The sequence below is a fragment of the Petromyzon marinus genome, chromosome 7 (genome assembly GCF_048934315.1).
Source record: "Petromyzon marinus isolate PM22_M1 ecotype Great Lakes invasive population chromosome 7, UKy_Petmar_22M1.pri1.0, whole genome shotgun sequence".
Classification (NCBI taxonomy): Eukaryota; Metazoa; Chordata; class Hyperoartia; order Petromyzontiformes; family Petromyzontidae; genus Petromyzon; species Petromyzon marinus.
Genome location: NC_133673.1, coordinates 10,112,903 through 10,139,050, shown reverse-complemented (window position 1 = coordinate 10,139,050; position 26,148 = coordinate 10,112,903). Strand labels below are relative to the sequence as shown.

Here is a 26,148-nt window from a genome sequence, read left to right as displayed (position 1 = left end):
GATGGGATTGGCTTAATGTGTCTTTTACATTATACATTTTTTCAGACTTTCACTAGTGCAGGTGTGCTACAGTTTGTTTGGCATATACTAATCTTAAACATACTTTCAACGTTATACCACGCTCCCTCGCCTGGTATGCAGGAGGTAGTGGGTTTGAGCCCGACCCTGACACTTGCTGCGCATTTGGTTTTTTTGCATGTGCTCCCCGTGGTAGTTGATTTTTCTCTGGTCCTCCGCTTTTTCCCCTCCACATTTAGAAGCACGCTTAATAGTATTTGGCTGCTATACATTTCCACGTAATAAGCCACTTCGTTGAGCTATCATTTGCGGCCAGGTCACTTTGAAAAAAGAGCTATATGCCTTACCTGATTAGTTTGTAAGTTTCGGTCAGATTGCAAGCCATTAATAAACGGGAACAACCCATTCACCTCTCGTGCATAACAACAGCATCAAGCAGCATGCACACCTGATCCTGCTTATGCGTTAGAGGCAGGGCTTCCTGATGGCACGTCAGCTGCGATATATTAGCCTCGCAAACGACGCTCGGGCAGATTCGGTTTTAATTTATGGCCCCTCTCGGTTATGTTGCTCCTGCTAATTCACTGCGATCTTCGCACAACGAGGACAGAACGCGCCGCTGTCCAGCTCCTTAAGTCTGCTGTGCTGCTTCGCCTACTTTAGCTGACTGCACGTGAGTACATTCATTGGTCTCGCCTTAGAATCACTCTTGAATAACACGTTCACAACAACTACCATTGTGGTTTAATTCGGTGTTGCATGTGTTTAATAACGCCATTTAAAAAAAAAAACGGTTCGTCTGTTCAAGTATAGTTTTTGCTGAAGAGTAATGGCACCACAATCTATAATATCCTCCGATAGTATTAATGCGCTGCAAATATAACGAGGTATAGCTGAATAGTACTACATGTACGTAATGTATTTCACGTCATGCATCCAAATTATGTAGTATGAATGACGTTCACCGTGACCGTTATGTGAATCAATTTAAGCGTGAATGGTGCATTTATTATACAATTGTCATTTGTATCATGTTTAATAATATTATCCATGTGATATACGTGCATATGATGGACGTTTCGTCCCTGTGTCAATCCACTGCTGGATGGCAGCCGTCCACAAACCCTGTCCGTCCTGCGGGTTGTTTGACCATACTTCACCACGCTTGTCAGTGCGGGCCCAGAACCAGGTCAGATATCACTCGCTTCTTCTGTTAGCTGTGGACGCGAATCGAGCTCGAGTCTGGGTTCTCATCGCGCAGTGCGCTAACCAATGCGCCACCGCTCCACCTCGCGTACAATGCATTTGTGTGTTGCAATACCGTATGTGCATATGTCGTGATTTCTGTGATGTACGCACATCGTGAATTTTAAGGGAGGTTCATCCAGGAATTTGTTTCATATGTAACTCATTACTACAATGTTCTTCTTGGTGTATTCTGTGTTTGATAGAATTTTCTCGACCAAAGGTTGTACTTCATTTTTATGCCAGATATCAACAGAATCTTCGGTGTTTGATCACATTTCTCCAGGTTGTGTCGTGTTAACTCCAAGTTTTTGTGTTGTATTTCAAGGTTCTGATTTTAATTCGTAGCACTCTTGATGGTTTTCTTGTAATTTCATTGTCTCTGTCAAAATGCAGGAATATTAAACCTAAATGGCCTAAACATACACTTTCTATTCCCGCAAAATGTACATATTTCGCAAAGTACATTAAGCGTGATGCAACATTTTGATGATACCGCCCTCAGTAAGATATACAAAATTGGTGCCAATTTTAATAACATGCCAGATGATTTTTTTAATGCACTGAGTGCATACTGGCACATCTCACTTAAGAAACAATGCGATGTTTAATTTATGCAGACTTCCTTTGTTCCTACACATTGCTGGATGAAGGTTTCCCCACACAGTGTCGGTCAGGAGGGTTGTTTGACTATACTTCACCATGCTGGTCAGTTCAGGTTGGTGAAGTGGGGTCAAGCATGCAGGACCGGTGGAGATGTCACTCGCTACTGATGCTCGCCGTGGCTGGGAATCAAACTCAGGTTGCCGTGTTCATGGCGCGCAGTGAGCTAGAAAACAACACATTGCAATGGTGTATGATGCAGAAGAGGCTCTCTTGGCTCAATGCACACCGTTATAAATGTTCAGCTCTCACGGGGGAGCTGAGCTTTGTTCACTCCTGATGATGCTGGATGCAATTTCCAGCGAAACGGACAAAATAAAAAAAAATATTGCTTGCTTTTCAACATTCCGGTTTGCTGAAAAAAATAAATTGGCACGTTTGCCCACGTGATAAAACTTGATTTAATTGGCTCTGTCGGGTGGTGGGGGGTTATAGTTAGAAACAATGACGTATATACATGACCTATCCCAAAAATCTAATCTCATTTTATATTTATAGAGTGCTTTCACTGGAGACGCTTGACATAGCTTACACAACGGTGACAGAACAGAATGGTCTATGGCAGGGATATGAGTGATGGCGATAGAGGGTACTTGGGGATCACAAAAGGGTACGGGAGGGACGGGAAGGAGTGGAGGGGCGAGGGGAAGGAAGAAGAATAGAATGGGAAATAGAGAAGAGTTCGATTCATAGCCATGGCTAACATCAGTGGTGCTATCTTAACCTGTACTGGGATAACCCTTCAGCAACCTGCATGGACCAGCGTGGTGAAGTTTTGGGCTAACAACAACCCATGACAGGCACGGTGTGGTGAGACCGTAGTTCAGCATTGTGGATTTACAAAGGGAATGTAAATTATTTTGAATCACATCCTCACACCCAAAACCCATTAGAAATATCCTGGCACTACAAGGCTCTAAACAGCTGCTGCCAATAATAATATATACTTATTATATACTAAACACTGTCCAAAACCAATGGCTGGTTTGCATTGGTTGTGCACCATTTACGGAAGTCCAATTTAAAGGGGAAACAAGTGCTTGGACAATTTGAATGTAAATGCTTTTGATGGATGCTTCAACCTCGTCTGTTTTATTGATTAAGTGTTCGTATTCCCTTTGTGCAATGTTCGTATTGAACAAAACATCCAATTTATGGGTTCACTGTATGACAATTTGACATTTTTAGTGTTTTGTAAATCTTGTAATTCATTTTTATGTACCGACTTTGCACTGGTTTGCTTTAATCACCCAGGTCTCCTTTTTACACAATCAGAGATTTGGTGTCTTAATGGGCTCAGGCAAAACATTAAAATTTTTCCATCTGGATGTGCTTAAGGTGTCTTATGTACCCCGATGCACTACGAGAGTATATTAATGCCTTTGAGTCATGGCGAGTGGTTGAGTTCACACACTTTGTGTTAGCAGCTGCCTTCATTAATTGTCTTGGCACAATAAGGAAAATTACTCGATGAGACTGGGATGTGGGCTTCAGTTAGACCCAATATAAAATACATTTATTTTAAATTGGGTCTAAAATCAAGATGTTATTCTAAACTGGGTATTGCACAGTTTGTATTTATCAGCTAGCTATGTGTGTATTACATCACCAAGAATAACCACTTGTAATTGTACAAAATTCTAAATGCTTTTAAATTCACCAATTAATTAGAGACCAGGAAAAAGTCTCAATTCTTCTAATATTCTCGTTTATTTTTTTTGCAAATGTTACAATTGAAATGAAAGTAAAAAAATCCCTATAGATGTATCAGTTGAACATAGTATGAGATGGAAATCGTTATGCTTAAAAATTCTGCAGATGTTACAATTGAAATCAAAGGAAACACCTATAGAGTTATCTGTTGAACATAGTATGAGATGGAAATCGTTATGCTGATCAAATGTGTGTTGTTCAGGAATGGTTGCAGTAATCTCAAACATGCTCTCTTCTACAAAAGTAATTTTATGACGCCGCCAAAAAATATGAAAACTATTCCCTTGGTACAGTTCGGTAATACGTGGCTTGTGCACTCGCTTTTTTATTACTACCAGAGATCAATTTATATGTAAATTTGACAGTTATAAAGAGAGCTGTATTTCATTGTAATGGAAAAACAGATACTATATATTGTAAAGAAGACTCGGGGTTTTTTATTGCTTATCGTTTAATTTTTGCGTTGGTGCCACAATGAGCAGATCCGTTTAATCTGTCCGCGAGAAACCTCGGGTGTGTTATGATGCTGTTGAATAATTAAAATGATGCAGTGGTAATTAATTGGGCAGTTTGACAACACATTTTTATAGATCTTTGAGTTTAGAATTAATAGATTGAAATGCAAACATTATTTTTGTGGCCCAAATTCATGTTAAACTTAAAAGCACATATGTTAAACAAAATGTAATACAGTAAGCATATTGATATTTTTTTAAATGTCATCAAGTTCCTTGGAAGCCATGTTAAGCATTCCTATAGGGCAGAGGCAGTGAGAATTATTTGGTGAATGTCGCTCATCATTATTTGGTGTTATTTGGCAAAATGTGACTCATAAACACCATTGGGGAATTCTAGATTTAAAGCTTTCGTGACTGCTAGGATCCATACTCTTTGGTTCTATTGGGTAAAGTCACGTAGGTGAAAATAAAATAACAAAAAATCACGACGTTTCGGCCACAACACAAGCGGCCTTCATCAGGTGAAGGGACGAGACTGTCTGGAGGACAGCGCTGGAGTGTCCTCCAGACAGTCTCGTCCCTTCACCTGATGAAGGCCGCTTGTGTTGTGGCCGAAACGTCGTGATTTTTTGTTATTTTATTTTCACCTACGTGACTTTACCCAATAGAACCAAAGAGTACCATCAGGGAAGATAGTCATGACCTTGAGAAAGATACGCTTGAACTCTAGGTTTTCACAGTTGTGGCGTGTAACTCTCCAACGTATTTTTGGGTTGCATCGCATGTTGTTCTGCATGATGTCTGACGTGGAAAAAAAACTGTCCAGTTCCAGAATAGGACAGCATGCCGAGCACACAGTCCAACCAGAAAACACATCGGAGAGCTACATAGCGCAACTGTGATCACCTACGCATTCGTATTCTAGCAAATATTTTCACATGGCCATGAATAACTTCCCTTATCGTTTGTAAGTCGCGTCTTCAGAGGTAAAATCAAATAGCAGCACCCCCGATGAGCACGGTTGGCTACGTACGGTGCCAAAGAAGTTAAACATGCATACATACTAATAATCTGACACTAGCTATTGTAATTATTCCAGTAGGTTCTAAGCAAGAAAATGGGTCCAGCACTTCCAAAAGATTTTCTGGAAGTTTTAAAGCCGATAAAGCTGTGCCTGAGAATAATAACTATCTCCCTCGCCGTCTGTTGCCCACTCTGTCTGTGCTCCGTGCATCCCACATCCACCCCTTGTGTCCGCCCAACGTTCGTGCCACCCTCCCCCATCTTGTGGACTGACTGACCCTGGACCTGCATGTGGGCAGATTCCTGCTGGGCACGATGTCGCAATGGGGAGGAGGCGCTCACTGCGGCACGTGTGGCAAGGTGGTGTTCCACGCGGAGGAGGTGCAGTGCGATGGACGTAGCTACCACCGCCCCTGCTTCCAGTGCTGTGAGTGACAACGCCTGGGCCACCCACGGTGAAAATTAGCGGCACCACTGCCCAATATCAGCTGGAGCAGTCCGGAACTCTGGTCCGGGAATTATTTTGGCATTATTCCTCCTCGACGTACCCTATAATCCTATGATTCTGGTCATAGGTGTATTGTAATATAGGGTACAATAAATTCATAATAACACATTACAACTAATTACTAATCTACAACTCATTACTAATCATAACCATTGACTGATTACCAATCGATTATATAATTACAATCCCCCACCCCCTCCGCCTCAAATCACTGCACCTGAAATGAGTTAAATGATGACGTCACCCTGCTGCTCTATTTAAGACCGGGAGCAAGTGGAGAGGGCTTTACCATTCTGGCGAATTGCCCGATGATGCTGGATGTAATTACCAGCGAAACGTCGTACTCAAACTGTAAATGTTGTGGATTCACTCTTCAACACACCGGTGGGCTAAAGTACTGAACTGTCTTTTGTCAACGTGACACTTTTTATGCTGATTGGCTGTATCGGGTGGTGGAGGGTTACGACACATTTAGAAATAACGCGATCTAACCCAAAAATCTTTATTATGAATAATATTGGTCGCGAAAGCCTACGTGTTAAACTGAGGGTACAATAAATATAGGCATAGCTCGTACTCTCGTGGTAGTCCCTTACGCCGATAATGCTTACTCCAAGCCAGTCTAAGCAGGGTTCTGGAAAATATCGAGTGAGAAATTAAGCCCTCGGTGGCACGCGAGAAGACACTCTGACACGCCCATCATATAAATGTAAACATTTATTGATTATTAGTGCATGGCTACAGCCTCCCTTAACAGCATCAATCTGCATTCCACATGCTGGCAGCATCACGATGAAGACCGCTTGTGTTGCGATCGAAACGTCGTGGGTTTTTTGCTTTTATTATGTTGTTATTTATTAATTATTATTTTATTATTTTTATTTTCTGTCTCTGTGACTTTACCGAAAGAACCAAGAATATGAATTCCTGCAGTCACGAAAGTTTTAAGTCAAAATTTTAAAGCTATAAAGCTCTGTTTTGCAGATGCTCAGTAGGGGCAGGTCAACAAGTCACGTCAACAAAAATACAATAAAGGCTGCAAGAGTAATATAAGAATAGGTTTTGCCCTTTCTGGCAAACAATTTTTGAGGTTTGGCTCTCAAGAAAGCTGTTTCTGGTGTGGACCGATGAGTTTCAAAGACAATTCATAAACTACTCGAGCATGTTTTTTGGTTTGCATGTTCACCACAAGTATCTGTGGTTAATGCAGACATGATTTCTTGCAAAAAGGTTTAATTTTTGTGTTTTAACATCTTAACACCTGTTTTATCGCCAGAAAGGGTAAAACCTATTCTTATACTTTTGTTGAGAAGTTCCCGACGACTCACTCGGAAGCTGAGGTAAGTTAAGGGCTTTCGCCTTAGGTTCATTACAAATCTTAACAATACACAGGGGGTGAACAACTTCCCAGGTGTTAGGGGTCCCGGGCTAGGTCCTGAGGCTGTCTCCTCTGCGCCGGCCGTGGGATCAGCCAACACGGCCGACCGAGGAGCACAGCCACGTCCAGCCCTGGCACTGTGCCCACTCCTATCCCTACCCTCTTGCCTTTGGCTCCCCGTTCCACCCTTCTGAGACCCTCCTCTCCAGCTGCGACCCCGCTGACGTCACCGGGTCCCCCCTTTATACTTGAGGAGCCGTGATGTCATTCTGCTGCCCCGAGCGCATGACGTCACGTCTATAGTGACGTCATCGCACTGGACAGCACACGTGACGCCACTTCCCCATTCTACTCTACATTTTGATACTGGCAAGGGAGGTCCCTACTCTTTGGTTCTATTCGGTAAAGTCACGTAGGTAAAAAAATATAAAACAACAAAAAATCACGACGTTTCAGCCACAACACAAGTGGCTTTCATCAGGTGAAGGGACCAAACTGTCCAGAGGCCAGCGTTGGAGTGAAGAAAGCCAAGCGCAGGTCGCCTCCTTTAAGCTGTGAGGGGGTCAACAGAAAACGCCTTGACAAAGGAATTAGCATAAAATGTACTACTGTGAAAGCTTGGAATTAGCATAAAATGACATTACACCACCGTGAGAGTTTGGAATGCCATTACTTGAATAAATATACTGTACCATTGAAAATTAGTTTAATGTTTGGTTCGATTGAGAACATCTTTCCAATGGTTGCTTAATTTGAAACCATCTTCTTGGTTGAAATTGTCTGTGTTTGTAAACCTGAATTGCCTCGTGGACAAATCTCTGATAAAAACCCATGGGTTTGCAGAGGACCTTGGTATCTAAGAAAACTATATCGTGATCACCCACAGCATTGTAACAGTGATCAGCTACGGCAGAAGAATTCATTCTGCCGTGTTTCAAATCTGATTTGTGCTCGCGAATTCGGTCAGAGACATGTCGTTTCGTCTCCCCGATATAACAGTCACCACAGGTGCAGATCAATTTGTAAACCCCGGGGTACTGTAAGTCAGGAATGGCATCCTTCACGGAAGGGATCAGGTCACGGATTTTGTGTACTGTATTGAACCGGACCAGGATCTTGTGTTTGTTTAGAATTTTGGAGATTTTTTTAGTAACGCCTGCTATATATGGTAGTGTGATGGTTTTGATCGGAGTATCAAGTGGTTGTTTCTGTTTGGAGGGAGAAACAGCTTGGCGGATGGTACGGTCAGAGTATCCATTCCTTTTGAGGGCTAGATGTACATGTTTTAATTCACTGGTCAGGTGGTGTTGGTCCGAAATGCAATGAGCCCTGTGGTATAACGTTTTGATGAGATAATTATTTTGCGTCGGGTGGTGGTGGGAATCAGGTTTCAAGTAGGAATCTGTGTGGGTGGGTTTCCTGTAGACAGAATGTCCCAATGAGCCATCAGGTCTCCTCTCAAACAGAACATCCAAGAATGGCAGCTTGCCATCTTTCTCCACTTCCATGGTGAATTTGATGGCGGGGTGTCAATCAATGTGGTCTAGGAAAAGATTCAAAGCTGGGAGGCCATTGTGGCCAAATGACGAAAGTGTCGTCTACATATCTCTTCCACAGGGAAGGTCTGAGGGTGGAAGTCTGGATGGTGTCTGATTCAAATCTCTCCATGAAAATATTGGCTATCACTGGTGACAAGGGGGAACCCATGGGGGTACCCTCATTTTGTTTGTGGAAGGTACCATTCCAAGTAAAGTAGGTATTGGTGAGGCAGTGCATAACCAGTGCAGGTGTATCAGGGTCTAGTCCATGTTGGACTAAATTTTCAATTATTTCAATGGCATCAGGTACTGGGACCTTGGTGAACAGAGAGACCACAGCGAAGCTGACAAGGATATCGTAAGGGGACAGTACAAAGTCCTTGACCATAGAGACCAATTGGGCTGAGTTAAGTACTGCTGAGGGCGATCTTGCCAGTGAAAGGCAGCAAGGTATCTGACAGAAAACGGGCTAGTCTATAGGTAGGGGAGTTGATCATGGATATGATGGGTCGTAGTGGGGTGCCTTCTTTATGAATCTTGGGAAGACCATAGAATCTAGGGGGTCTTGCAGCAGAAGGTTTTAGGGAGGGACGTTTAGTTGGTTCGAGTAGGGAGGTCGAACTTGTGATGATCTTGTTTTTTATCGTTAGGCTATTAGTAGGATAATTTTTAATTTTTGAGTAACTTCCATCGTTGAGCAGGTTCTGGATTTTGTTGTTATATGATTTTTTTTATCCATAATTACAGTAGTGTTGCCTTTATCGGCTGAGAGGATGACTATATCATTTCTGTTTTTTAAATTCGCGAGTTCAGAGCGTTCATTTTGCTGATGTTGCTAATGGGTTTCTTAGCATTCTTTAGAATAGTGGCTATTTCAGCTCTCGCAACGTCTGCTTGGATGTGTCCTACGCCTTTGAGGGCTACATCGACCTGAGAGATGATATCATCTACTGGTATGTGGTTTGGGGTGACAGCAACATTTTCTGTTTACCCCCTCACAGCTTAAAGGAGGCGACCTGCGCTTGGCTTTCTTCACTCCAACGCTGTCCTCTGGACAGTTTGGTCCCTTCACCTGATGAAGGCCACTTGTGTTGTGGCCGAAACGTCGTGATTTTTTGTTGTTTTATTTTTTACCTACGTGACTTTACCGAATAGAACCAAACAGTGTGGATCCTTGCAGTCACGAAAGCTTCAAATCTAGAGAAGGGAGGTCCCGTGATGCAAGAGTAATTTAGAGAAAAGTTAGGTAATTCGTTAAAACGTGAATAATTCAATACACATCAATAAAGCATGGAAATACAAATTGCAGTAGTAAATAAATTCCTGCACATTTGTCAAGCCCAAGGGTCAGCAACCTGCGGCTCTTTAAGGGCCGCTTCTTGACGTTATTTATGAAGCGCCACCATCTCGTATTCACAATCATTGCGGCTCTTGAAATATTGAGTTTTTTTTACTGAATTCGAGACAAATTGATCTTGTTATTTTGGTTGTCAAGACCACATGTAAGTTTGGGCAAGGCAGCAAAACGACAACAATAAACCATAACCACACGAAACTGGAGGGCCACACATACACAGCAGACCTAGGGAAGAGGGTGCCCTGCAGACTGATGTCAAGGGGTGATGGGTAGGGTAACTCTCATAACATGTGAATCTCGACATCTGTGAAAAAAGAGCTTTATAGCTCATCGAATTCTTCCAGTGCAAATACATATTCTTATTCTGAATCCTTGAACCTGCGTGCCCTGGCAGTGGTGTGTCACAAAGCCCTGGAGACATCAACGGTGACTGTGCACGGTGATGAGATCTACTGCCAGCCCTGCTACTCTCGTAAGTATGGCCCGAAGGGATACGGCTTTGGCCAGGGCGCTGGTGCCCTCAGCATGGATGGCGGTGGCGTCATGGCCCATAGGTACGAACCCCCCCCCCCGCATCCATCACCTCCTCACTCCTTCACTGTCCTGCTCAGAAACATACCCCTAGATATACTAATAAAAAAAATCCTCCTTTTAACAAACTTGGGGCAAGTGCTGCTCGCGTTTTGAATGAGCAACACCAACGCATCTGTCTCCCCCAGTGTGGTAGTTTACACTGCGTCAGGTACTCATTTAAGGCTGAGTCGACCTGGGGGAGGCCCAGGACCGGTTCAAATATTGGCCTCTGTTATTGGTTATGAGCGGGAATCTAATTTGAGTTGCTGAAATTGTAGAGCAGTGCGCTAACCACTGTCCCACCGCACCCATGCCGCTATAAATACATATTTATTGAGTGGTTATGACATTATAACCGCTCAATAAATATATAGTATCCTTTATTAAACCAGGAGATGAAAGCAGACCCATTTAGACACAATAAACATATGTAACAATAATAAATCTATAGTGACATTTTGCAAAATATTCAGTGAATGTGCATTTGCAATGCTTTGTGTACATTTTAAAAGGAACATTTCATTTCACGATGGTAATAAGCTATAATGGGATGCCTGATGAAACAGTAAATGGTTACATCTCAGCTGTACATCCTTTCTGAAATTGCTTAAAATAAATGTGTGTGTAGATTTAACCTACACACACATTTAAATAAATTATTCCTGCAACAATTACATTTAGTGGAATCTCTTAGAGTAATAATGTCTAAAAATAATAAAATGCCCGTCACCCAGGAAAGCCTTCCTGAATTTTTAAGCTTGTTTTCTGAGGCATCGAATGCATGTCAAACAAGCATTCATTTGAATAATAGGTGGTTGGTGTGTGTTCAAAAATCCTTGAGCTGATTTTGACTTGAATTAGTAATTTCATGCCAACTTCTATATCATTTATATCAAATTTAATTTAAAAAAAATGTTTAACCCCTTTCTTCACTATTTTAAACAAAGTGCATGCAACAGCCACTGATACACGGAGCAGTAAAGCCAACATTTCCCAATTATTTACACAAGCAACACAATGCGATTTTGGTATGCTGCTGTTTGGCGTTCATCCAATTAACGCAAGTAATCTCAAATTATCCTGAGCTCGGTAATACAGGGGAGAGAGAGAGAGAGCGATAGCGCAGGCTCCCACTCGTGTAGCCTAATTGTGCGCGCTGTGGCACGGCGGCTGATGGCAGCAGCAGCAGCAACAAAGCCAAGCGCCAAGGAGGAGCGTCCGTGAATAAGCTGGCCCAGCGGTTTGGCGGGGCGGCAGACGCCTGCTCCCGCTGCACAAAGCCCGTCTACGCCGCGGAGAAAATCGTGGGCGCCGGAAAGGTGGGCCCTGCCTGATTAAATTTTTCATACTTAATTTATTTATTCATTTTTCATATTTAATTTATTTATAAAAATGTTCCCCAAGGTGCCTTAAATTTATATGGAGTGGTCTTGCCAATGATGTATGTTAATCCAGAAGCATTTGTTTAACAAGCCTGACCGCTGATGAGACCCAGAACATTGAAACCGGTTGAGAGGTGGTTTTATCTAAACAAACGCAGCTTAATATTGGTCCGGAAAGCCAATATATTTTTGGAATGATTCTTTTTGTCGCTTATATGCGGAGACATAGAACAGTACAGTCAACTCTATATTTATCCATAACTGGATTGTTCGAATGGCAGATTAACCATACTTGCAAAAACAACAAAAAGTTATATTTGTACGCGCACACTGGATTAATTAATTTGCGGATCCTCTCTCCCGACTGAGGGCACATATGGCCACAAACTAGTCGGCAGGTAAACCGAATACTTTAATAAACAATTATAGCACATACCACCACATTCTATATCTTCACCCCCATCCATAGGTAACAAAAATAAATATTTGTTTTGGTATAATATTTATGTTGTGAATCTCGCTTATCTGCTCTACCCGTCTCCCCATTAACCCCGGATAATTAAAAGTTGACTATGCATTTCGATCAGCAATGATGTGTGAATGAGTGCGTGCCTGTGCATTGCTTCTGCTTCCACGTGCACACACTATTTTTTTCCCCCATGCATTGTTTCCCCAGCCTTGGCACAAGAGCTGCTTCCGCTGTGCCAAATGTGGCAAGGGTCTGGAATCTACCACTGTCACTGACCGTGATGGAGAGCTCTATTGTAAAGGTACAATTATTGCACCAGAATTTTGATGCGCAGCGTATAATACAATACGGTGTACAGTTTCTCGGTGGATTTACAAGGTAACTCCGATCTTAATACGAGCTTTCTCGAGCATTCACATTGAGCACTATTAATCGTAGAATTGCCTTATTTTTGGCTCTATGTGCATTATTGCATTCTTGTGTGTACGTGTAAATATACTGTATGTGTGCAGGGGAGGAGTAAGTGACACAGCGGTTAGTACACATGTGCTTTTAACCTGGAAACCTGAGTTCAAATCTCAGCTGCAGAAGTGGCGAGTGATATCTGAACTGGTTTCCGGGCCTTCCCTTCACAAAGCATCACAAACAAATTGCCACGTCTGACATGGCATGGACAGGACTTCATCCAGCAGTTGATTGACACCTCATGTTGTCTATGTGCAGATGCCACAGTGCCTCCATAGGTGCTCGCGAACAGTACTTGCTCCAAAAGTCTGTCAAGGTTATCAGAGGGATATTTGATACTTGCCCTCTATGGGAGGGGTGCAGTAATTTAGCGACTAGCACTGCGCTGCCAACACCAGTAACGATTATCAGAACCGGTACTGGGCCTCCCCTAAGTCAACTCAGCCTAAAATGAGTACCTGGTGCGCTGCGTAAACATCACCAATGGGGAGACAAAGGCGGCCGGGCGTGGTTGCTGGCCACCCAACCCCCTCGTGTGCCATTCCCGCCTTCTTCATAGGTGCTGATCGCTAACAGCACTTAGCCCCAACAGTCTGTTAAGGCTACACGGGGGATCTTTGGTACTGGTCCCCTGTGGGCCCTAAGCAAACATTAGCTTTGGAGGTGCCCCCTTTTTGATTTATCAACTCAAAGTTATCTGACCCAAGAGACAGACAAGAGACACTGTATACTGTATGTATTGAGATTAGAGAAGAAAGATACAAACAAGATAGAGATGATGGAGATTAATTAGCTTTCTGATTCTGAGGACCCTTTCAGCTGTTTGGGACCCGAAGCTCTTGCTTAGTTTGTTTATGCCTAGCACCACCACTGCTCATATGGCTAGCATTGATGAAATTAAATTATGTATCAAAACAAAGATCACCCCTATAGCCTTAACAGGTTGTTGGGGCAAGTGCTGTTTAGCGAGCACCTATGAAGGCCAGAACGCACACGGGTAGGGTGATAAGCACCACACCCGACCACCTTTGTCTCCCTAGTGGCGATGTTTACATGATGCACCAGGTACTCATTTGAGGCTGAGCCTACCTAGGGGAGGCCCAGAACCAGTTCAGATAATCGTCACCGGTGTTTGCCGTGAGCTATAATCGAACCCGGGTCGCCGGGGTCGAAGCGCAGCGCGCTAACCGCTACACCACCGCTCCCCACAAAAGACAAAGATCCCCCGTATAGCCTTAACAGACTGTTGGGGCAAGTGCTGCTAGTGAGCACATAGGAAGGCCGGCACGGCACACGAGGGGGTGGGTGGCCAGCACCACGCCCGGCCGCCTTTGTCTCCCTACTTGCTATGTTTTTACGCACCGCACCAGGTACTCATTTGAGGCTGAGTCGACCTAGGGGAGACCCAGGACCAGTTCAGATAATGGTCACCGGTGTTGGCCGTGAGCAGAAATGGAACTCAGATCGCCGGGTTCATAGCGCAGCGCGCCAACCGTTGCACTGCCGCTCCCCACCGCACACACGGTACTCACAGTAACATACTCTCATTTATTTTTCAGGCTGCTATGCAAAATACTTTGGACCCAAAGGCGTTGGGTTTGGTCAAGGTGCTGGAGCACTGGCACACACCCAATGAGCCATAAGGTGATCACCGTGAATAGAACGTGCACATTGAGATCCGTCAGAAAAGCCGAGCAGGCATGTTTAATACAATGTGTAAGATTGATGTCCCCAAAATACATATATCTATAATCAAATTGAGAAAACGAGTCTAAAGGATCCGTTGAAAGTTCCGGTGTATTTTTGGCAATAACAAGATGACGTTATTTGCTATGTGTGTGGAATTGGGACGTTTACAATTTAACTTTTTGGCATTAGCAGTAATACTGTGTACATTTTAGAATCGTCAGTCATTTAAATTGTAGAGGCAAGCCCCGCAGATTACATGGTAGAGTAATTGTATTTCTTCTTACGACACGAGCATAACATTCGGGTGAGAATACTTTGTGGTCTAAAACCTGTGGTCTCTGCCAGCAACTCATATAATACGAGCACGCTGCCACGGTGTAATGGTTATCAAACTGGACTTGCAATCCAGGGGTTGGTAGTTCAATCCCCAATCATATCAGTTGGAACAACCGGCATGTTTCTTAAATCCACTCCACCCCCTCCCATGCCTCTGTCCACCGGGCAGTATAAACGGGTGAGACAAAGTTAGTCGATTGGCCGGTGGATTATAAAGTGTAGGTGTTCCCACCAATGTGGAAGAGTGGCCAAATACCCTCTTAGAGGGGCTCTCGAGAGCTCCCTCTAGTCCGTGGATGGATGCCCTTCTGCCAGCAGTGGCATGGGCAAGCAATTGCAATACACACTGATAGCCAATTTTTTTCCCCACAAAGGCAAATGTTCTGAAATAACGTTTGGCCATGACTGGTCAATGTACATTAGAGTACATTTTCATTGGGTTTACCGACATCAGTGACATAGGTTTTATGGTTACTCTTTGGCCCTGTTATATTGACATTATTCAGTGTCAGATAACTTACACATGTTGCCTGCGATAGGCATCTTATTTGCGGAAGAAAAAAAAGTGTATTCCTTCTGGATCTTACAGCTCTGCTCAAAGCCCAGTTTTGCAACAAAAAAATCCAGGACTGCATTTCCTCACTGCCACATGTCTCTTTGAAGGAAGTGGCGACAATGTGCAAACATTCACGCTCCTAACTGCTCGAATTTGCACATCACACAAAGGGTGACGGTTTCCCAACAGTCACTGCGTCCATATGTCCAACCTATGGACAGGAAGTTGGGGGTGAGTTGTCAGAAGAGGTCGGGAAGGCATGGGTCAGTGACGTGTGTGGTTTTATTTTTATGCGCCAAGTCTTTTTTTTTAAACATATATTGCTTACGTTGTAATGGCATTCTCTTACGTGGACATTTTTTGCTCTTTGCCATCCAACGACTCCGCCAATCGCATTTCTTACCACCAACCAAACTCGCATAGTACCTGCTACACCCGTCACCTGATTCCTCATCGCTCAACTCCTCCAGCACTCGGCTTCGTCATGACCCAATTTACCGATCACCTGGTTCCCCAATCACCCAGTTCCTCTACTCGCACACATTCATATCATGGCTATCTTGTTTGTATCTTTATATTCCTCAAGAACTCAGCTCCTATCTTTATTTCTGCAGAAGCATTTTACAAGTAGCCTACCAGCCGTCTCTGTCGTTCAATGCTGTGCACCAGTTAAACAAGTTATGCAAAATTTGTGTTAAAGGTTGTGCAAACTATGCTGTGCTCTGGAGACCACAATTGTTCATTCACTCGTGTACTGTACTGTTGTTATTGTTGTTACTTAACAATAAAAATTGTGAACTCGGAGCACGCTCTGTGTGTTTACAACATTCAAGCATCACGTGAGACATGCATTATCTCCACACACGGCATGGACAATGACCCCTGATCATCACAATAAGAGACCAAGTCCGATTTCCCTCCCAGGCACAGACTACATACCATATGGACCAGAGATAGCATCTTACATTCCCATAATAAATCGCATATAATATATATTTACCTGACACACAATGGCTGTGAGTGGAGTTATATAGCCACGTCTACAGCACACCCACGAGACTACAGACAGCACTGCTATACAAAGCAATAATGCAGTTCACCGCGCATGAGCAGTGGGACGTACAGGCCATATACTGTAATAAATAGACCATACAGCATATTGGCTGCATGTGTTGGTAAACTTTCACAGGTTAAAACATTCTCACTTAAAACTATATCAGCTTTGACTTATCCACTGCTGGATGAAGGCTGCTTCACACGGACGATGCCATCACTTAAGGCCCTACGATGGGCACATTTCTGGCACAAGAGTTGATCTCGTTGCTATATCTCCCCCCTTGGCTACTATTTTATCACCAGGCTTGTCCATCAGCCATAAAACCCTTTAAGCGATGTGTCTCATCAACATTCCTCTTTCGGTCTCTCGGTGTAACTACAAACGTGCATCTCTCTTGTGCTTCTTTGTGAACTTTTCAGCTTTGTTCCGTATTTTTGGTAGTTTATATTGATCAATGGTAGGATATATATAGCGACTGAAGCGTTCTTCAGGCACAATGGTATGTTGCTTTTCATGATCATATGCATATTTTTTTAAAAGCACTCTATGGTACTGTAACTCTCCTTAACATTTCATCCTTTTTATTGCAATCGGCCTTCAAAATGTATAGGTATATTCTGTTTCCTAGCAACGTCCAACCATCAATTAATGTCATTTTGTTTATCAAACATGTGCATGTCATTTGTTTTGCTCAAATTGAGATTTTACTCAACATTTTCCTGTAGTTAATTTCCACTGGTTGTAATAGCGACTGTTGTCAGCAAATGGGATGGCTAATACTTTCACCATTTATTTTTCATCCTTTATTTCTTTAATACAACTTTTAAAAAAGAACTGAATAGCTGGGATAAGAGCACATTTCTTTGAATGACTAGACTTATGATTACTTAAGAATTGTAAATTATCAACTTCACCATAAACTAAGGTGATCTGAAAGCATTACCACAGAAACACACACTTTAATATACAAATTAATACAAATATTATTACAATGTGGTGTCGTGGAGTTATAAAATACCAAAAAAACACTTTCTGATAAGACAGTGCTGTCCGTTTATTTTACACCTATTGACGCAGTTTTTTTTTAAAGACGATGTTAAACCAGCAAGATTTCATCATCTGTATGGAAAAAAGTGTACACAATTCCTGATGTCGCCCAAAAGGCCCACCCTTCAATGTAAACGTTTGTATGCCTTTAGATTTTGTAAATAATTCAAAACCCAATTCCGCTTGCTTGTCTCAAGTTTTTAAGATTAAGGCCCCTCACAAAACTGATAGGAGACGAGCGCTCTTGATGCCAGAATCTACACGCCCTTGCCACGTCTTTTTGCGTTTACACGTAAAAAAAATGTTTTGCTTAAAATTTAAATCCCCAAACAAACTAGGGGCGAAATATTGTGTAATATACATTTCCAAATCATAGTAAGCTCAATACAAACATTTTGTCAGTTTCAAATTAAGCACACTTTTTATACAGGCCTTGACTCAGTGCATTGATGAGTGTACAACACCGCCTAGTGGCGCCACAAGCTCATAGCAGACAGGTTATGGAAGACGAGGCATGTAACGAATGGTCCACACACGATTTGATGAATTAACAGTACCGCAATTTGGCTCAAGAATCGAATTGTATTCAACACTGCGATTAAATTTAGCACCTCTAGCGGTGGACAAAATGTTTTTTTTCCTCGATATAGCGTTACATGCCTACAAAAATAACGTTTGAAAACACTTTCAATTGCTAAAACTAAGTCAACTTCAAATACATAATTTGTCTATATCCCTACCAGCACTAACAAAGGCCGTGTTTCTGCTATTTTTCTTTCAATTAAACATTTGGATGTACAGTATTTTATTTAAGTTGCAAGATTGCAGAATTGTACAGATGTTTTAATGCTAATATTTAAAGCACATGACATAAAACAGCTCTTACAGAACTTAACAAGGAGTTTATTTTACATCACTGTACCACGTACAACATGGATAGTGTTTTGTGTACAATCTAAGCAGTAGAAATATACATCAAACCTTTTAAATGCCTCATTGTTTCTACATAAAGTTCAAAATATCAAGCATAAGATGCGTGCTTGAATTTCTACTGAAAAGCTTTAACCTTGCTTCATTACAAATGCGACTTGCATGGAGTTAAAATGTTTACATATTCCAACTCACTCAAATCTAAATATTTTTGCATGATTAAACACAATAATTTGATATTACCGCCAACAGAACCTGAATTCTTAAATCATTGGAATCAACTAATTACCAAGTAATGCATTAATCTTACAGTATTTCACTTCAAAAGCTCAAAATGGGGTCTTATAAAAATTAAGCAAAATAAATTACAAAAAAACAAAGTCTTGGTGCTTGTGTTTCCATGCAGAGTGTTTAAGATCCAATATAAGAAACACTTTTATCCAGACAATGCGTTTAGACCTCCAGTGTCCAGTCTGTGTTTGGAGGGTTTTCTTTTAAATGTGTTGCTATTCCATTAACATCTTGACGCACTGCACAGAGAGCTGTAGTCTTGTCCTTTGGCCCTTCTTAGTGGAAAGCATATCACACCATCGTGTCACTCTCCCCAATTTTGTCCACCAGCTGCAACAAAAATACAACAGAAGAGTTTTTCCTCACAAACCCCTTGCTTGCAAAATGTTATCAGAGGAAGTCAGAGGATGTAAAATGCCTGCCCTTTTCCACAATCAACGGTTTGCAATTATCAGACAATAGGCTATGGAAACACTTTATCAGAACTGTAATCCCTTGGCTGCACAAAGTTTCCACACGTGAGATGAGTTCCCCAATGCTTCTAGGTGACATACATGTTCAAAAGCAGATAATAGAGTATTGCTACTAACCCCCCCACACCATCACAGACAACAGGAGTTCTATATTAGATTGAGTTTATAAATGCAGACATTTAACATTATTATTGCACCTCTTTGCAGTAAGCGCGGCAAATAAAAATTACAATTCATGCAGAAACAAAACAAATTATTGCACAGATTTGGACCAATACTGTTAAATTAAAAAGCATTACTGTGCATTGCCATATGATCAGTGTCCATAGTACTGGTTTCAGCCAATACAGTACAGCACATGTGGAATTTGTTAGCACAAGTTCAAAGATCATAACGTAGATATTTTGAATTCGTTCTATATTTATCATAATTAAGCAACCGGTATATTCTTTATTTACAGAATCTTACAGAACATTGTAATAATTTTAAACAAGGGATATTCTCAAATGTAGTTATGTTGCACACAATTTGATAAACATTTTCAACGTACAAGAGATAACATACCTTTACAACTTCCATGCATTTACTTTAACAGAAGAAACATAACATTAAATTAAAGTTCCATCACTTCATTCGTAAAGCAATGTTGTTTAATAGTAAACGCTGGAAAAGTCCTCATCGATAACAATTCAAAGCCAAGATTTCTTTCTTTCCTATAAAAAAAGCAGCACAATATTAGATTGGGTTCCAACTTACCGAACTTAATCCAGGTAAATTCAAAATGGACCCCAAAACTGGAATTCGCCTGATAAATCCAATCACGATTGGGAAAAATCCTCTGCAAATTAAAAAGAAAACCAACACAAATGCAAGTGAGAATATATCACCAGTCAGACACGACTGTGAAAATTACATTGGACAATGATATTAAACCAGAGAAGGAAATTACATAACGCTCACCCAGAGGGTGTATGTTGAACTTCTTTCACACCATAGATAGCCAACCGTATGCCTGACAACCCCTTATCAGTGCCTACCTTATTACAGACCAATTAAGACTTTATTGTTCCACCGAGCCCTTATAAATCTCAACGTTCATCCGACAAAGCCTGTATTGAAACGGCTGTACGCCGTATGGAACTAAAACATATATTTCCCTGCACAAGAATACGGGTAAACTGTATGTGTTAACAGGTATGCATCCGTGTTCATCAGAGGTGCGATGTCATTAATAAACCACAACTGATCTAAATGCTGGTCCGAGCACTGAAACCCCAGCACATTCATTCTTACCGGAATAGAAGGAAGAAGCCATATATTTCCAGCACCATTCCGATCATCGGCCACCCCACGAGCACGATCAGAATCCCACCAAAGAAGAATGCTGCAGCCCGTAACTTATGCTTCTGGAAGAAGAACCGGAAAGTCCTCTCCAGACCAATGACAAAAGCCAGGCCGGCCAGAAACAAAATCTGCAGAACAATTATACGGAAGGAAATTCACATTTGCAATCCACGACTTAAGTTCGGAAAATAACAAGCAATGGTGCTGGAACGCAGTACGTGGAATAATATGCATTGCATTACCAATTTAATACAGCATTAAGTAATTTTGTAACGCATGGCTGGACTTACATTTCCGATGGCCAGAAGTGCTTTGTCAAAGAACAGCATCATCCCGAAGAAGAGGAAAAACACCCCAAATCCAGTTAACCCCATCCCAATCTCTGCAAACAAGACAAAGTTTTACATTTGGTTGAGTTTTCTTGGCATAACAAAATGTAGATAAAATATACTTTCTGGTATTTGGTGTAGTCACTGCAATTCATACCATTAATACCATGCATTATTTTGCACGCCTCAAAATGTCAGGCATGTAAAAGTAATATTATATGAATGGTATGAACTGCAGTGAATACACATATTACATTTAGGTTTATGAAATGTTGAAAAAGAAAATATCCAAATAGATATTCTCTTCAATGCTAAAATAACAGAAATATACGCTTTGTGTGATGGTAAATCAGTTGGTGGGGTATCTGGAATATTCCTGAGTTGAAAGCCCAGTCAATGTAGACATATCCTATTCAACGCCTGTTGAGGCGTGCCCATTTTGAGATGGAAATAAATACAATCCTCAGAATATTAAAGAGCTATATTAAATAATGTTTAAGCGCATAGTTAATTCTTGCCAATGAGAATATCCTGGTTCTCGTGCATTTTCACCTGTTTAATCAAGTAACCTTTACTTAACTTAATTACAGTATCTTACCACTAACTTGAGGCTATCGTTAATGGACTGTTAGTGGTAATAGCAAAGCAATAATTACTTGGCAGAAGCTCCTTTGTAATGTCACAAGCTAATGTAAGAGAATGGATGTCACATATAGTAATTAAATCGCATTACTCTAGAAGTGAACGACATTAGATTGCGTCAACCCATATGTACGGATTCACCGAGCCCATAATGTCATCATTGTGGAATTTTGACCTCATGAACGTGGAATTTCTAACTGGCTCAGGGCCGTAAAATAACAATAACAATACGGAATATCTCAATGCAATAACCTAATTAGACCGTTGAGGCTTAGGCGCTGCTGCTCAACACTTGACAGCTTACAGCTCTTTCTCCATCAGCTCCACGCGCTCAAGGCTGTGTTTATGAGCTGTCGCACACAATGTACACACAGCCACTTAAGTGGCAACTGGTGGTTGTGTTGTTGTTTTTTGTTATTGTTGTTGTTGTCATCACACACGGCCGTGGCACGCTCCGTTGAATAACCAACACAGCAACAACATGAAAACTTTAAAGTTACAGCTCGGACGCTACCACCATCGAGCACCACGATGACCTCCCCCATGTGACGTCCGCAACACCTTTCAAGGCAACTTTTAAAGGCGTGACATCGCCGTAATCGCCTCTATGCAGTCCCCTGCTCGTACTGGGCGCGCACTCTTACGGTAAACTCATCACGAGCAGACCCTTCCGACACGGCCCCTTGACGCGCATAACAGACAAGAAGGCGCTTTGATGCATCAGTCAACCAACGTTGAGGAGGAGGAAGAGGAGACTCACTCTGCGTGTCGGTCACGGAGATCATGGTGGCGGTGGCGGGACGACGACGAGGAGGAGGAAGGGAGGATGACTAAGAGGATGACTAAGAGGAGGAGGAGGAGAAGCCGTGGGGGATCTCAGCTGTTGCTGGTGCCAGCCGCAGTCGCGTCGGAATCATTCCACGGCCACGTCTACCGCCCGGCGCCACCAGCCAGCAAGGCGCGCTCCCATTGGTCGCACGCGCCACGTCGACCAATGGGAGGCGTCCTTACTTACAGGGCGAGATTAAAAAAAACATTTAGGCGCACGAACCGTCTTCCGGAATGGGAAGACGCACGGTCGGAAGGTTGCAAGTGAACGGACGGTAGACGCCTTCCGGATTACTGAAGGAGGGAAGAGATAGCAAAGCAAACAGATGTTGTACACATTAATAAAGTATTAAAGCTTTCGTCTTTCCTCCCTCCTTACCTCTTGGTGGACTTGTATATGTATTTCCACTGACCGTGTACCTCGTATTTTTCATTCTATCTATGCTGGTATGTGCAATCCAAAGGTTGAACACGAAATTTAACACTCTTCTGAAATTCGTGGTCCGCCAGGAAGTGTCTAACTGTGTTGTTGGCCTGACTGGATGTGCTTCACATAATGTTTTTTCAGGTTTGTTGAATTCTCGTCTCTCATCTTTTTGTTGTATTTACCTCCGTGATTTGTTCTTGACACCTGATGAAGATCGCTTGCGTTGTGATCGAAACGTCGTGATTGTTTAAATATAATTGTATTGTATTTCTACATACGTGACTTTACCGAAAAAAACAATGAGTTGTACACATTCTTGGTTCTTTCGGTAAAGTCACGTCGAAGGGAAGCAATAAAATAATAAAAATATAAAAAATAAAATTATCACGACGTTTCGACTGCAACGCAAGCAATCATCATCAGGTGTGAAAACCACAGCAAGAAAAATTTGTCACTTTTTTTCAAATTTTCTTGTGATTTGCACACCTGATGATGATTGCTTCTTGTGTTGCAGTCGAAACGTCGTGAGAATTGTATTATTTTATATTTTTATTATTTAATTGTTTACCTTCTACGTGACTTTACCGAAAGAAGCAATAATATGAATCCCTGCAGTCACGAAAGCTTTAAATCAAACAGACGTTGTACAGTGGTACCTCGAAAGATCGAACTTAATTCGTTCCAAAACCGTGTTCGATCACCGAATTGTTCAAGTTCTGGGGCGTTCGATCTCCGAGGTACCACTATTTATCTTCCGAAAGAGGAAGATAACAAGTGAACAGGACGGCAGACGTATTCCAGGTTTTGCGGAAGAGAAAAAAGATTCATACTCTTTAGTTCTTTCGGTAAAGTGTAATTACTTCTTGCTGTGACTATCCCACCTGATGACGGAGGCTTGTGTTGCTTCCGAAACGTCGTGATTTGATTAATTTTATTTTTTTAACCTACGTGACTTTACCTAAAGAACCAAAGAGTATGGATCATTGCAGTCACGAAAACTTCAAATCTAGAAGAAAAAAAGATTGCAAGTAACCGGACGTTACTCTTTAGTCACGTAGGTAGAAAAATAAAATGAAAATTTTTATGTTCTTGGTTCTTTCGGAAAGTAACGTAGAAGGGAAATAATAAAATAATAATAAAACAATGAAATTCTCACGATGTTTCGATTGCAACACAAGCAATCATCATCAGGTGTGAAAAACCACACCGCCACTTTTTTCAAATCTTCTTGCTATGGTTTTTCACACCTGATGATTATTGCTTGTGTTGCAATCGAAACGTCGTGAGAATTGTATTGTTTTATTTTTATTATTTTATTATTATTTCCCTTCTACGTGACTTTACAGAAAGAACCAATAATAGACTGTACTTCAAATCAAGATTAAACGGACGTTGGATTATCTTCCGGAATAGGAAGATTGCAAATGAACGAACAGGTGGGAACTCTTCCGGAATGTAAAGATTCCGAGTGAACTGACGGTAGACGTCTTCCGGAAAAAAATTGGAAGATACAAAAAAAAACATGCGGTAGATAGAAATCCTGTTCTGAACCGGTTGAGGAAATGAAAGGAATTGCTCTTCCGGAAGACCTAGATGACGTAAAGCAAACATAAAAAAAACAGGCGGAAGATAACTTCTGGAAACCGGGTGGCTGCCTCTGCAGTGTTGTTGACGACGCCGACGGATGGGGCCGTTTTACACCACACGAGACCGGTCATTGACATAACATGTTAAAGGCTATTTTAGAAATTTCTGAGTCGAACAATTTGCGTTAGTGTTACTTAAGCATGAAGGTTATACGTTAACAAAATGCTAATAGCAGCAATAAGGTTAACAAACCGGTGTAAACAACATAATCCAGTATAATGATATTAACACAGGGAGGATGTTATTTAAAGTTGAGATAAATCCCATACTTACCTTAATCTGACAAAACCATACGAACCAGAGTTGTATCCTTAGTCTGAATACTGTACGATAGTAGTTTTGTGTCTTATTTCATGATACCCAGTAATAAGACTAGATCACAACAGCCAGGCTCAATCCCATATTAGCCAGTGTTTTCAGTCAATTCAGGGCCACAGTCTGATCCTATAGGGTTCTGCTGTAAGCAGTAGCAAGCCAGCAACCGACTCGCTAGTGCCCAAAGTCTGATCCCCATACTACTCAGAATCTGATCCAAAATTGGCCAGTCTTACCTAATTCCAGCCAGTTTGAATCCCAAGACGCATTCACTGTCATCACAGAGACTGAAAGTGAATGTCTTGCTAACCAGCAGAGGTGTAACAATTACCGCGCCTCCCCTCCCCGCATCGCTTAATTATTATTATTGCATGTTTTCGAATTGGGAATCTAAAGAACCATTCTTGGTTGCAGAAATCAAATGGACATTTGACTATTTCTATTCGTACAATTGGACACATGTCATGACCTTGAGAATCCATATTAATTGGTGTAACTTCTCACTGAGTAGAGATTTCAAGAGTGAGTGATATCCAAGGCAATTAAAATATCCCAGGCAAAATATGATTCCATGCCAGGCCAAATGTGATGTAATACTTACCAGAATATTGTATGATCTGATAATGGACAGAATCTGATCCCATTATCCATATTTGTATCCATACTAAATCCATACTAACAACTGTACATGTCGAATCCCATACGAACCAGAGGCTGATTCCATGTTAGGATCACTGATTATAATCTCAGGTCCCTCTATGATACTATCCAGAGTTGTCATCCCATTACTACAGCCCCGATTAGGTGGACGGTAATTCCCTCTGCCCCTTCGCCTCTGAATACACAGCACAAACTAGCCTTTAGGTGTAATATCTGTCGATTGCCCTTTCAGAGTTTGTAAGAGCATACATAAGCACACCTCCATTGCCCAACTTGGCTTCGCAGAGCAATATCTTCAACCCAGTTTAACCCGTAGGCTTTCGCGACCGATATCATCCATAAGAGGTTTTTTTTTTGGGGGGGGGGGTGGTGGTTAGATCGCGTAAATATATAATGTGTCGTTAAGGTCGAGTGGTGGCGGATTTAACGACACATTTATATATTAACGCGATCTAAACCCCCCACCCCCCCCCCAAAACAAAGAACAACCCCGTCCCTTCAACCCAGGTGTCATCACAAGAGTCGATGCCTGCGGTCATTGTCAAAGAGAACTCCTCCTGGTCCATCTCTTGGGGAGTCCACAGTGAGAGACTGCGGGACCACCACCCCATCCACCCCCGGCGTGAGTCGCCAAACTCAACAACATCGCCCCATCACCTCCAGCCAAGCAGCCGACACAGCAGCAGCAGCCGGGGAGGAGGAAGGAGGAGGAGGAGAGGAAGGGAGGAGGAGGAGAGGAAGGGAGGAGGAGAGGAAGGGAGGAGGAGGAGAGGAAGGGAGGAGGAGG

The 26,148-nt window shown here is 42.0% G+C and overlaps 2 protein-coding genes across 5 annotated transcripts; one reads left to right on the top strand and one right to left on the bottom strand.

Annotated features, from left to right (window-relative positions):
* The first annotated feature begins 35 nt into the window (after window positions 1-35).
* On the top strand, window positions 36-16,175 carry LOC116939956 (cysteine and glycine-rich protein 2-like). 3 transcript variants are annotated; one of them, XM_032949046.2, is made up of 6 exons: window positions 36-691; window positions 5,420-5,547; window positions 10,296-10,455; window positions 11,661-11,793; window positions 12,533-12,626; window positions 14,350-16,175. In XM_032949046.2, the coding sequence occupies exons 2-6, from the start codon at window positions 5,436-5,438 to the stop codon at window positions 14,424-14,426; spliced, it is 576 nt and encodes a 191-aa protein (XP_032804937.2). In that variant the 5' UTR covers window positions 36-691; window positions 5,420-5,435; the 3' UTR covers window positions 14,427-16,175. The 3 variants fall into 3 exon arrangements, with proteins under 3 accessions (XP_032804937.2, XP_032804936.2, XP_032804935.2); XM_032949045.2 differs by having other exon boundaries at window positions 11,658-11,793; XM_032949044.2 differs by having other exon boundaries at window positions 11,655-11,793.
* Window positions 16,176-17,457: 1,282 nt separating this feature from the next.
* On the bottom strand, window positions 17,458-22,475 carry GOLT1B (golgi transport 1B). 2 transcript variants are annotated; one of them, XM_032949048.2, is made up of 5 exons: window positions 22,245-22,472; window positions 20,804-20,895; window positions 20,463-20,641; window positions 19,926-20,007; window positions 17,458-19,026 (listed from the first exon to the last, which is right to left on the bottom strand). In XM_032949048.2, exons 1-5 carry the CDS (start codon window positions 22,267-22,269, stop codon window positions 18,988-18,990), a joined length of 417 nt encoding a protein of 138 aa, XP_032804939.1. In that variant the 5' UTR covers window positions 22,270-22,472; the 3' UTR covers window positions 17,458-18,987. The 2 variants fall into 2 exon arrangements, with proteins under 2 accessions (XP_032804939.1, XP_075921470.1); XM_076065355.1 differs by lacking the exon at window positions 17,458-19,026 and adding an exon at window positions 19,737-19,755 and having other exon boundaries at window positions 22,245-22,475.
* Window positions 22,476-26,148: the final 3,673 nt, after the last annotated feature.